Here is a 13,533-nt window from a genome sequence, read left to right on the forward strand (position 1 = left end):
AGCATTCATAGTTTGAAATGAATATAAAAAATGTTTTATAAGACATAATGACCTACATGTGGTATCATCAGATATCATTATCTGTTTTGTATAAGTGTTATAAATTTCATCAACAGATAAATATTAGAAAATGAATTTTTTCTTGTCATTTAAAATATCAGAAACATAGAATGTGAAATGTGGAAGAGAAGTTTTTAATTCCACTAATGTGATAAATTGAGCTAATTTGAACCTCACCTTTCAAAAAAAACCTAAGACCGAGCTGATGCTATGATATTCTGGCTTTCAGTTCTCTCTTTGTTTTCACAACTTACAAATTTTGCTTTGGTTCTTCCAAGCTCAACTGTGTATGCTTTTAAAAAATAAGTTGCAGTTTATTCATTGTTTTAGGTCTTTGTATTCTGGGCTTTACACTGAAAAGAAGGGATAGAAATGAGACAGTCTTTATCTTCTAGAGGCACAAGTATTAATACTATGTAGAGATAATTAAGGCCTTGGGCAGTGGGGAAAAAGGAATTTGGAGCTGAAACCCAACCCTCAACCAGAAGTATTGAAGAACTGCACCCTGAATGAAAAGGGGAATTGAATAATTCCTTTCACAACAAAGAATGTTTCTCCCAGTGACTCTAGTGTCAGAGAAGAGAAATTTTCCTAAACTTATGCTATACATGGACTTAGAATCCAAATTTGTACTACCGTTATGTAGAAATCCATTATGGAAAAAAATGTTAATCCTTACTGAATGAACTAATGATTTAAAAAAAAAATACACCTATATAAGGGAGTGATCCACCATGTATAAGACAAAAGAAATGGAAATATTAGTGCCTTCTTGCCAAAAATTTGAGTAATTAGATTATTCTCAAATACTATACTTCATTAAAAAAAAAGAGAGATGACATTCATAATAAGATGACTGTTTTATGTACCACCAAGAAAAAAGAAATATTGTGAGTTAAACTTTGATACATAATTTTGGTTAAAGGAAGAAATGGAAGAATAAGAAACAAGGGAAAAATATGTTATTTGAGAGGAAAAGAGAGAATACATATTAAAATCAACTAAATAGAATTCTGGAAATGAAATGTAAAATTACTGAAATTAAACTTACCGCGACAGTTCTAAAAACAGATTAAAGATGTAGTAAGTATAAAGATCTAAGCAAATTCTACAGAATGGCACACAGAATGATAAAGAGATGAAGTGTCTGAAGGAGAGTCTTGGTCTGTTGCCTGGCTGGAGTGCAGTGGTGCAATCTTGGCTCACTGCAGTCTCCACCTCCTGGGTTCAAGCGATTCTCCTGCCTCAGCCTCCTGAGTAGCTGGTATTACAAGCACATGCCACCACACCCAGCTAATTTTTGTATTTTTGGTAGAGATGGGATTTCACCATATTGGCCCGGATGGTCTCCATCTCTCCACCTCATGGTCCACCCACCTCAGCCTCCCAAAGCGCTGGGATTACAGGCATGAGCCACCACACCCGATGGCCAAGGATTTTCTAGGATTGGTAAACATTTGACTAACTATGATTCCTGATCAGGATATCCAAGAATAAAATCTTTACCTAGAAAAAGAGTGGAAAAAAAAAAACCAACAGTTGGAAGTCAAAAAGAAAATATTAAAACAGTCATACAGAAAAAATGGAGGAGACCTGAGACTGCTCCAAGCCACTCACTTACTGATGTTGAACCTGAGACTCAGCTCTCCACGATGTATAGACAAAGCTGTTAGCTGTTTATTTGTAGCAATTTATAGACAAAGCCACAATGGGAACCTGTATTCCTTATATCCAGTGCACCACAGTTACAGGTGATGTTTTTAGACAATAGGCAAATGGATTTTTATATAAAGTCGTTCACTTTTCATACTGAAAATATGTAAAATTATTTAAGATTATGGTTATCTTTTACATATTCAAAGTAGTGAGAACAGTATTTAGCAAATATTTAGAATCTGTCCCAGCAGCTAAACGTGTTAGCAGACAAGTAGTCAAGAAAAATGTGTTCTCTTGCCTATGGGATACTCCATGATGAAGGTGTGTTGTTTTGTTAATTACTGTCACAGAAGAGAAAAAGAAAACGGGATAGCCTACTTTTTAAAATTCAGAATGAACTATATCATCCTTACCTGAGTGGAATATTTAAGGTAGATCATGCACTTCATATTTCACCTTTTATATAAAAATATTAGTTCACATTTTGAGTTTAATCAAATATTCAAAGCAAGATGTTAATAATTAAACTTTTTGATGGAAATGAATGGGCTAAATATTCTACAACGTTCATTTATTCAACAGAATTGTATTGAGCAGCTATCATGTACTATACTTCATGGTGGAAGCCCAAGATGTGAGCGAAGAAAAATTAAGTATTCCACATAAATAAATTTTACATTTAACCAAAATATTACAGAATGTTTTAAAAAAATCATTTTTATATTTTGACCAAATCTGCAGTTTGTAAAGCCAATAATGTAAAATCTCCAAGAACTTGTTAACAAAAGAGCCCAACTCTAAATAATTTATGGATCAAACAAATCTCATGGGAATTTAAAAAATGCATTCACCTCCATTAAAATAAATTCAGTATGTCAAAATTTGTAGGACACAGTTAAAGCAATGCAGGAAAATTTCTAGTAGTAAAGTATAGTATGAGTACAGCAGAAAAGGAGAAGTTTCAAATCAGTAATTGAAGCTCACTCCTCAAGAACCTAAAGAATATTAAAATCAACCAAAAGCAGGCCAACAAAAGGAAATAATAAAGGGCTGAAATCAGTGAAACTCAAAAAAGACAAACAATAAAGAAAATCTATGAAATTGGAAGCTGGTTCTTTGAAAAGATCAACAAAAATCAAGCCTCTGTTAAGATTTAGAAAGCTAAAAAGAGAAGACAGATTGCTAATATCAGGGATGATATAGAATATATCACTGTAGACCCTACAAATACTAGAAGGATAATAAAGTAAAAATAAAAAGTACTCCAAAAAATTCTACACACATAAATTTGATAACTTACATGAAATAGACCAATATGCAAAGTATAAACTACCACAGCTCACCCAGTATGAAACAGATAACTGAGTTACTATTAAGGAAATTTAATTTGTGATTATAAGTTTTCAGAAAGAAATGTCTAGTTCCAGATGGCTTCACTGGAGAATTCAACCAAACATTTCAAGAAGAATTAACACAAGTTCTACATAATCTCTTCCAGAAATAGAAAAACTCAAATTCCTAACTCATTCCATGAAGGCCAGTGTTCCCTTGATCTCAAAACCGGACAAAAACAGTAGAAAAGAAGAAAAAACTTTAACCAAATAACAGCAAATAGAATTCAGGAATATATTAAAAAATGATCGTATGCCATGACCAAGTGGTATTTATTCCAGAGATACAAAGATGGTCCACTATTCAAAAATTAGTCAGTGTAATCCATCATATTAATAGGTTAATGAAGAAAAATCCCATGATCATGTCAAGTAATACAGAAAGAGCATTTGACAAAATTTCATACCCATTTGTTCTGTGAATATGCATTTTGGTTATGGTAAAGTCAGCGTGGTCACAGGAGGAAATTAAAAATAAACCTTGGAAGTAAGATGTTTATTATACTGAAGAGTCCCAGGCCGGGCATGGTGGCTCACACCTATAATCTCAGCACTTTGGGAGGCCAAGGCAGGTGGATCACTTGAGCTCATGAGTTTGAGACCAGCCTGGGCAACATGGCGAAACCTCATCTTTACAAAAAAATTGGCCAGCTGCTGTGGCATGCACCTGTAGTCCCAGCTATTCATGAGACTGAGGTGGGAGGATTGGTTGAGCCTGGGAAGTGAACATTGCAGTGAGCCAAGATCACACGACTGCACTATAGCCTGGCAATAGAGTGAGACCCTATCTCATAAGAAAAAAAAAGTTAAAAAGTGTCCCAGAAAAGTAAGAGGTCACCACTTGCCACACAGGGCCACTGGGGAAGTGCCAGATTTTGGTTGGGTAGGAGAGACCAAAGCTAGAGAATAGCTTAGAAATCCTTTATTGGGGTTTCTGCAGGAAATGTAAGGTAGGTCACAGTAAACAGCTTATTATTAGCTAGTTTGAATAATTCCAGTGGTCTCTAGTTGTCTGGTCCTGGCCCTGGGATGATTTAAAACAGGGAAATACTGGCTTAGTGTGTGAGAGTGAGAAAAGGAGCTGATTGGGGCTTTATACTTGGGATTCATTGGTATGTATATGAAAGACATGTTCTCAGTGGAGCTCCTTGCTAAGAATTGGATGCCCTAGGTGTGTAAGTCCCCTAGGTACCAGATCATCATTGGCCCTGTGAATAGGTGGCAAATAGACAAATACAGAATCTGAAGAAACAAGATGTTATTCATTATAAAAACCCTAAGAAAACTAGGAATAAAGGAAAACATGCATAACTTGATAAAGAACATCTATTAAAAAAGCCTATAGCGCCAGGCGCAGTGGCTCAAGCCTGTAATCCCAGCACTTTGGGAGGCTGAGGCGGGTGGATCATGAGGTTAAGAGATTGAGACCATCCCGGTAAACATGGTGAAACCCCGTCTCTACTAAAAATACAAAAAATTAGCTGGGTATGGTGGCGCGTGCCTGTAATCTGAGCTATTCAGGAGGCTGAGGCAGGAGAATTGCCTGAACCCAGGAGGCGGAGGTTGCGGTGAGCCGAGATCGTGCCATTGCACTCCAGCCTGGGTAACAGGAGCGAAACTCCGTCTCAAAAAAAAAAAAAAAAAAAAAAAAAGCCTATAGCTAACATCATGTTTACTAGTGACAGACTGAGTGCTTTTCCCCTAAGAATTAGGGATGACTGAAAAATGTTCAGCTTCATGACTGCTGTTCAATGTAGTACTGGAAATTTTAGCCAATGCAGTAAGGCAAGAAAAGTAAATAAAAAGCATACCTATTAGGAAGAAATAAATAAAAATTTATAAAGGCAATAATCCCACTTTATATGGCACCTTCTTCATGGTCAGACATATTTAATCATAATTTAACTTGATGGTGCAAAGTTAAGTTGTTACACTTCAAAAAAATGCAGTTGCATATTGAAGGAGTATTGAAAAGGTGCAGGCCAGGTGTGGTGGCTCATGCCTGTAATCCCAGTGCTTTGGGAGGCCAAGGCAGGCAGGTCATTTAAGACCAGGAGTTTGAGACCAGTCTGAGCAACATAGTAAGACCCCATCTCTATAAAAAATATTTGGGCGTGGTAGCACCTGCTTGTAGTCCCTGTTACTTGGGAGGCCAAGGTGGGACGATTGCGAGTCTGTGACGTCAAGGATGCAGTGAGCTGTGACTGTACTCTAACCTGGAGAACAGCAAGACTGTGTCTCCCAAAAAAATGTGGTAGGGATGGGGGTGGTGCACAATACTCTTTGTCCCTTGTTAAAACAAACAAACAAACAAAAAACCATTATTCTGATAATTTTAGAACTATATACCATATTATGATGATTTTCTGTTGCTCTTCCTATTCCATTGTGTATTTTTATTGGTTCCAGTCTGTTACCTTATTTTATGCTCAGTTGCCTAGGTAGACACCTCAGGTGATTCTCTCTGTCCTCGAAATGACATGCATAGACTTGGTGACAACTATTTACATTCACAATTTTTGATTACTACAAAGCAAAGCTCCCAGTTGTAATACTGAAGCTGAGATTACTAGAACTTAGGTGTCCACATAAATGGGATGTTGGTAGACTTCCATTGTTTTTATTTCCAAGTTACAGTTGTGTTTCAATGAGTCAGACCTTTAGAATTTATAAATAGTATAAAGTTTTGAGTTTTTCCTTCAGACTTTTGGTTGTAGAGCTGGAGTTTTTCCTTACTCTTTTTTATTTTGAGGCGGAGTTTCTCTCTCGTTACCCAGGCTGGAGTGCAATGGCGCGATCTCGGCTCACCGCAACCTCCGCCTCCTGGGTTCAGTCAATTCTCCTGCCTCAGCCTCCTGAGTAGCTGGGATTACAGGCACGTGCCACCATGCCCAGCTAATTTTTTTGTATTTTTAGTAGAGACAGGGTTTCACTATGTTGACCAGGATGGTCTCGATCTCCTGACCTCGTGATCCACCCGCCTCGGCCTCCCAAAGTGCTGGGATTACAGGCGTGAGACACCGCGCCCGGCCCTTTCCTTACTCTTTTACTTTCCCTTTTCTTATACAACCATCCCCCAGGTCTCCAGTGAAAAATTAATAACTTCTATATTCTTGAATAACAAAATTTTACTGATTTTAATATAAGGGAGAGAATATGAAATAAAAAAGAATTACTAGAAAAAAGGGACTCTTGATAAGGGGAACAGGAGTGATTATTAACAGTTCTAGGACTTGTACTCATCGTAAAAATTCAATGTGAATCCCTGTGCTGAGAAGTGATGCTTTGTGGTAGTAATAATCATGATAACACCACCTATTTTCTCTCTCCTAGGACTACAGAGACATCATTGACACGCCCATGGATTTTGCTACTGTTAGAGAAACTTTAGAGGCTGGGAATTATGAGTCACCAATGGAGTTATGTAAAGATGTCAGACTTATTTTTACTAATTCCAAAGCATATACACCAAGCAAAAGATCAAGGGTATATAATTAAATTATTTTCTTTTATGACTAGATTAAGTTAGAGGAGTAGGTTAGGTGACTAAATGTTGCTTTCACTTAAAATTTAGATCAAAGTTAACTTTCTGTTATGTTCTTAATGGTGTCCTACTAGAAAAAGAATTTATAACTTTCTACTCAGCTTCTTGTATGAAATAAGAATGATGTTATCTTTGATGTCTGGGAATGGTTACTTATCTGGAAATAGTGTGATTGAATAGATAGATGCAAATTGTCCTGGTACGCACCAGAGCCATCTGGGCTTACCTTTTCTAGCTATTATCTGCCTTTATGGAGCATTTTTTGTGAATTATTTGTACAAATAAGTAAAAATACAATTTAACACTCTTTGACCAGACATGACATCACAAAGGAGTTCTATAAATAGCAATGAAATGAGAAAGAATAGAAGCTAGCGCTAGGTAGAAAACAGGTTCGAACCTTTGGGGTAGTTACAGTGTAATAGAGTTGAAAATAAGGAGTTCTGTCTGTGTGAGCCATTTCAGTTTAGAGTAGGGATCTCAAAACTTGGAAGATCCTATTCTAAACACAAAAATACTTAATTGTTAAAATGGTTCACTTTACTTTTTCATCAAAAGATTAGGAAAAACGGATGTAAAAAGCAATATTGAAATTCTAAAGAGTTTTTACTAGAAAAATGCTTATAATATTTACTGAACAAAGGTATTTTCCTTTGAGGAATGTTTGAACACTATTTTTGTCCTCACAGATTTACAGCATGAGTTTGCGCTTGTCTGCCTTCTTTGAAGAACATATTAGTTCAGTTTTATCAGATTATAAATCTGCTCTTCGTTTTCATAAAAGAAATACCATAACCAAAAGGAGGAAGAAAAGAAACAGAAGCAGCTCTGTTTCCAGTAGTGCTGCATCAAGGTATTTAATTTCTTTTAGATACCACTAACTGATCTATAACTTTCATCTAAATGATAGAACTTGGTGTTTTTTAATACTTCCTTTACTATTCCCTATATTGCAGAATGATATATTTGACATGCAAGTTCCTATGATGTGGAGGATTTTTAATCTTTTAACTAAAGCTATACTAGTGTAAGTGCTTAAATTCAAACTGCTAAATCTATACAGTAAAACAGCATTTTTAGGGTAGTGATGGCATCATGCTTTCCGTCATATAACTTTAGCATTTACAGCGATCCTTCACTAAATATTCACTTTCAAAGGCTCACAATCATATGAAATCCACTACAAATCTCATATTTTAACATATTTCATAATAGTACAAATATTGAATCCAACAATATTGTAAAACTGTTTCATTTATTCACATAGAGCTATAAGAGTGACTGACAATACTATTTTATTTACAGCCCTGAAAGGAAAAAAAGGATCTTAAAACCCCAGCTAAAGTCAGAAATTTCTACCTCTGCATTCTCTACACCTACACGATCAATACCACCAAGACACAATGCTGCTCAGATAAACGGTAAAACAGAATCTAGCTCTGTGGTTCGAACCAGAAGCAACCGAGTGGTTGTAGATCCGATTATCACTGAGCAACCATCTACTTCTTCGGCCACAAAAACTTTTATTACAAAAGCAAATGCATCTGCAATACCAGGGAAAACAAGTAAGACTCACTTTCTAAATTGAAATGTGTATGATGATTGTCTTAATTTAAACTTTTACTTTGCCAAATGTAATATGCTGGGTTTTAGTAATTTTAGAGACAGTTGTTTTTGCCGTTGTTTTCCTGTTAAAAATATTTTTTTAATAAGAAAAATTAAATTGAGGTTTAGATCATTATAAACTAATGCTTAAAAATGGCAACTCTGATCTAAACTACCTGAATTTAAATCATAGTACCCATAGTAGCTAGCAATTTGGCAAGACTTGCCTTTGTAATTTTGAAATGATGGGACAGCTTCTAAAAAGGCTGAAACTCTTAAGAGTTTCTAGTCGGATATGCCTTTTTCCTATTAGAAAGTGTATTTCCTAAGAAAGCTTTAAGCATCCTTCAGGTTTTGTCATCTTGACTGATTCAGATCATTCAGATTAACCTTTCTTCTTGTCTTTAGGTTCAATAACTCTTAATCTTTAACTTTTTGTATGTGTGTTTCAGTACTAGAGAATTCCATGAAACATTCCAAAGTTTTAAATACTATTTCCAGTCCTGGTCAATCCAGTTTTAGTCATGGCACTAGGAATAATTCTGCAAAAGAAAACATGGAAAAGGAAAAGCCAGTCAAACGTAAAATGAAGTCATCCGTACTCCCAAAGGCATCCACTCTTTCAAAGTCATCAGCTGTCATTGAGCAAGGTAAGGTGGTATTTTCAAGATACAGTAGATCCTTCTTAAAAATGATGCTTTTGTTGGAATTAGCATTTATATCCACTTTTCAGGTTGCCCACTTAAAAGTCACACATCTGTATTAGTTGATAAATTTACTGCAGTGAGCTATGATTATGCCATTGCACTCCATCCTTGTCAGTAGAATGATACCCTGTCTCAAAAGAAAAAAAAAAAAGAAATATATCAAAGTTTAAATTAAATAGGATATAGTTGACCAATTGTGGCATTCTTCACTTCTTTAGAAAAATGTTTAAGTATGCTGGACACGGTAGCTCACGCCTGTAATCCCAGCACTTTGGGAGGCCAAAGTGCGGATCATGAGATCAGGTATTTGAGACCAGCCTGGCCAACATAGTAAAACCCCGTCTCTCTTTTTAAAAAAATATAAAAATTTAGCTGGGCATGGTTGTGGGTGCTTGTAATCCCAGCTCAAGGCTGAGGCAGGAGAATCCCTTACCCTGGGAGGCCGAGGTTGCAGTGAGCTGAGATCACGCCCCACTGTACTCCAGCCTGGGCAACAGTGTTAGACGCCGTCACACACAAAAAAAGTTGAAATAATTATTGGATCACTAAACAACTTATTTTTCTAGATGGACTTTTACTAAATAATGCATTACGGTTGTCTGCAGCTGTAGAATACAACTTTTGACTCCTTGCTGTTATACTTCAAGTTCTTTGAACTTAAGGTTTTTTCTTGTAAAGTCTTTATATTTGAAAGATGGAGAAAGTAAATAATAAAATATAGCATATGACATGTTTAAATAATAGGGCTTCTTGGCAGCAGACAGCCCAATAAGCATTTTGCATCATGACTTTCAAAGTATGTCTGAGACATTTCTTCTTCATTGCTGTCTTCAGAAACCTCTCTCAAAATTTAATTTCCCTACTGAAATGTCCTCATTTTGGTTAATGGCATTGGGATCTACCCATGTAAATTTAAAATCAAGGAGTCATCCTTTGCCTTCTCTTGATCAACTGAATCTGTTCAACTGTTTGTTTTTGTTGTTTTAGTAACAGTTCTTAAATCTATTCTTGTCTCTCCAGTCTCACCTCCATGATCTTATTTCAAAGCTTATATAAGGTCTTACCCGGACTAGTTTCCTAAGTGGTCTTCCTGCCTCAGTTTCCAACCCTCTCTTACCCAGTCCCTCTCCCACATTGCAGCCAAGAGTGATCTTTGTGATTATTTCTCTCTAGCACATGTGCATGTGTGCACAGACACAGAGAAAATCCTTCCTTGCCTTCAAATGATATATGGAAACAGATTTTAAATTTTTTGCCTGTTACACAGTACTCTGTTACTTGGCTCTTGCCTAACACTGCAGGTTCTTTTACCTTCTTTCTCTCTTTGTATCCTGCCATACTAAACACTTGGAAGTTCCAGAGTCTTTGCTCTTTTCTTCTTTTGCTGGGATGTCTTTTTTCCCCCCTAGTTTAATGGTTTGTTGCCTCTCGTGTCTCACATAAAATATCATCTTATTTAGGAAGTCTTCTTCTAGCTTGAAGCACTTCCATCTTTTTTTTTTTTAAGACAGGATCTCACTTTGTCACCCAAGCTGGAGTGCAGTGGCCTGATCTCCATTCACTGCAACCTCTGACTCACAGGTTCTAGTGATTCTCCTGCATCAGCCTCCCAAGTAGCTGGAATTATAGGTGTGTGCCACCACACCTGGCTAATTTTGTATTTTTAGTCGAGAAAGGATTTTGCCATGTTGACCAGGCTAAGTCTCAAACTTCTGGCCTCTAGTGATCTATCTGCCTTGGCCTCCCATCGTATTGGGATTTCAAATGTGACTCACCACGCCCAGCCAAGCACTTCCATTTTTATGTGCCAGAAAACCCTGTTCATTACCTTTGGTGGTACTTAACAATGTTGATCAAATTATTATTTTTCACATGTCTATATCTCCAGAAGATTCTGAGCTTTCATGTTGACTCATTTTTAATGACCATTATATAGAAGATACAAGTTTTTGAATAAATAAGAAAAGTACTTTGCATATGAATGTTTCACATTTGTAATGTCTGCTCTTTCTGAACTGAATTTAGGGTTTGAATAGTATATTGGCCTTGCTTCTATTCATTCATGAATCCTAGAGAAATCAATTATATATGGTAAATTGATCCTAGCATTGTGATAGGGGAGGTCTGGTCTCATAGCCAATTTGATTTATAATTTTTGAGTATTACAAATACTCAAATACTGCTACTGTGTAGAAATACCATTATTATTATCTATTAGGTAACATTAACAGGAATGTAAAAAATGATACCTAAATTAACTATTTAGAATCAAGCAGTGTTGTCTAGTGGAATACAATCCAAATATGTAATTTAATACATACATATAATATGTAATTTAATACAGTAATACAATCCAAATACATAATTTAAAATTTTGTAGCCACCGTATTTAGTAAAAACAAACAGATCATGACTAAAACACCAAAAGCATTGGCAACAAAAGCCAAAATAGGCAAATGGTACTTAACTAAACTCCAGAGCTTCTGTACAGCAAAAGAAGCAATCATTAGAGTGAACCAGCAACCAACAGAATGGGAAAAAAATTTTGCAATCTACCAATCTGACAAAGGGCTAATGTCCAGAATCTACAAAGAACTAAAACAGATTTACAAGAAAAAAAAACAGACCCATCCAAAAGTGGGTGAAGGATATGAACAGATACTTTTCAAAAGAAGATATATATGAGGCCAGCAAACATAGGAAAAATTCTCATCATCACTGATTATTAGATAAATGCAAATCAAAACCACATTGAGATACCACCTCTTGCCAGTTAGAATGGCGATCATTAAAAAATCTGGAGACAACAGATGCTGGAGATTATGTGGAGAAATAGGAACAGTTTTATACTGTTGGTGGGAGTGTAAACTAGTTCAACCATTGTGGAAGACAGTGGCGATTCCTCAAGGACCTAGACATAGAAATACCATTTGACCCAGCAATCCCATTACTGGGTATATACCCAAAGGATTAGAAATCATTCTGTTATAAAGACACATGCACACGTATGTTCATAGTGGCACTGTTTACAATAGCAAAGACCTGGAACCAACCCAAATGCCCATCGACGATAGACTGAACAAGGAAAATGTGGCACATATACATCATGGAATACTATGCAGCCATAAAAAAGGATGAGTTCATGTCCTTTGCAGGAACATGGATGAATCTGGAAGCCATCATTCTCTGCAAACTGACACAAGAACAGAAAATCAAACTCTGCTTGTTCTCACTCATAGGTGTTGAACTGTGATCCCCACAGGGAGGGGAGCATCATACACTGGGGTCTGTTGGGTGGTGGGGGCAAGGGAGGGATAGCTGGAGGGGGTGGGGAGGTTGGGGAAGGTTAACATGGGGAGGAATGCCAGATATGGGTGACAGGGGAATGGAGGCAGCAAAACACATTGCTACGTGTGTACCTATGCAACAATCCTGCATGATCTGCACATGTAACCCAGAACGTAAAGTCCAATAAAAAAATAAAATCTGGGAAACAAAAAAAAAAAATAAAAACAAACATGTAAAATTAGTTGTAATAATATATTATATCCAAAATGTTATTTCAGTGTTTAGTCAGTATTTTAAAATGTATACTGCTTTCATACTTCTATTGAAATTTGATTAAAAATTCAGTTCCTAAGCTGTGTAACTTTTCATGTGCCCAGGACAACACAACACAGTTGCAGATCAGTGATTTACAAACCTAAAAAAAAAAACCAAAAAACTTCCTTTTTTTTTTTTTAAATAAGGATGGGGTTTCACCATGTTGGTCAGGCTGGCCTTGAACTCCCGACCTCAGGTGATCCACCCGTCTTGGCCTCCAAAGTGCTTGGATTACAGGCGTGAGCCACCATGCCTGGCCTGAATTCCTTAAGAAAGCTGCATTCATGCATTCTTCCTTAACCTTTTTACATTATATATTGCTTTATAAAGTTGATGAGACCTATAGTCCCTGCCCCAGAAAAATGTACATAAACATACCCAAACACAATGTTGGACCATTTCAAGGGATTCAGGTAGTAGGTACAGGTACTGGATATTTAGAACCCTTATATTCTTAGTGCAAAACAAAAGAAATTTGCAGAATCCTCAGGAAATTTAAATGTCAGTTGCTCCATGTGAAATGCTTTATTCCTTTATGTCCACACCTACATTTTTTCCCAACCACTAATCTAAAGAGATTCATTTCACTATGGGGGGGTCAGGAAATGAAAGCTTTGCATTTTCTCTCTGCTACTTGGCTCTGACCTTTGGTGGGTCACTCAACCATAATTTTTTTTTTTTTTTTTGACAGAATCTTGGTTCTTGTCGCCCAGGCTGGAGTGCAGTGGCGTGATCTAGGCTCTCTGTAGCCTCCGCGGAGGCAATTCTCATCCTCAGCCTCTTTAGTAGCTGGGATTACAGGCACTTGCCACCATGCCCAGCTAATTTTTATACTTCGAGTAGAGATGGGGTTTCGCCGTGTCAGTCAGGCTGGTCTTGAACTCCTGACCTTGGGTGATCCTGCCTGCCTCAGCCTCCCAAAGTGCTGGGATTACAGGCATGAACGACCAGGCCCGGCCAACCATGA

At 36.8% G+C, this 13,533-nt stretch overlaps 1 protein-coding gene across 5 annotated transcripts in view; it reads left to right on the forward strand.

Moving 5' to 3' along the window:
- The window catches only part of PHIP (PHIP subunit of CUL4-Ring ligase complex), a 185,400-nt gene that overhangs the window by 125,753 nt on the left and 46,114 nt on the right, over positions 1-13,533 (forward strand). For all 5 annotated transcript variants that reach the window (XR_012517301.1, XM_074398034.1, XM_074398033.1 and 2 more), the window contains 4 exons: positions 6,441-6,593; positions 7,341-7,504; positions 7,957-8,216; positions 8,709-8,906. Coding sequence is in view for 4 of the 5 variants with exons in the window: in XM_074398034.1 (XP_074254135.1) it covers positions 6,441-6,593; positions 7,341-7,504; positions 7,957-8,216; positions 8,709-8,906 (775 nt within the window). In the remaining variant the exon portion in view is untranslated. The remainder of the gene's footprint in view (positions 1-6,440; positions 6,594-7,340; positions 7,505-7,956; positions 8,217-8,708; positions 8,907-13,533) is intronic.

The sequence above is a fragment of the Saimiri boliviensis genome, chromosome 4 (assembly GCF_048565385.1).
Source record: "Saimiri boliviensis isolate mSaiBol1 chromosome 4, mSaiBol1.pri, whole genome shotgun sequence".
Lineage (NCBI taxonomy): Eukaryota > Metazoa > Chordata > Mammalia > Primates > Cebidae > Saimiri > Saimiri boliviensis.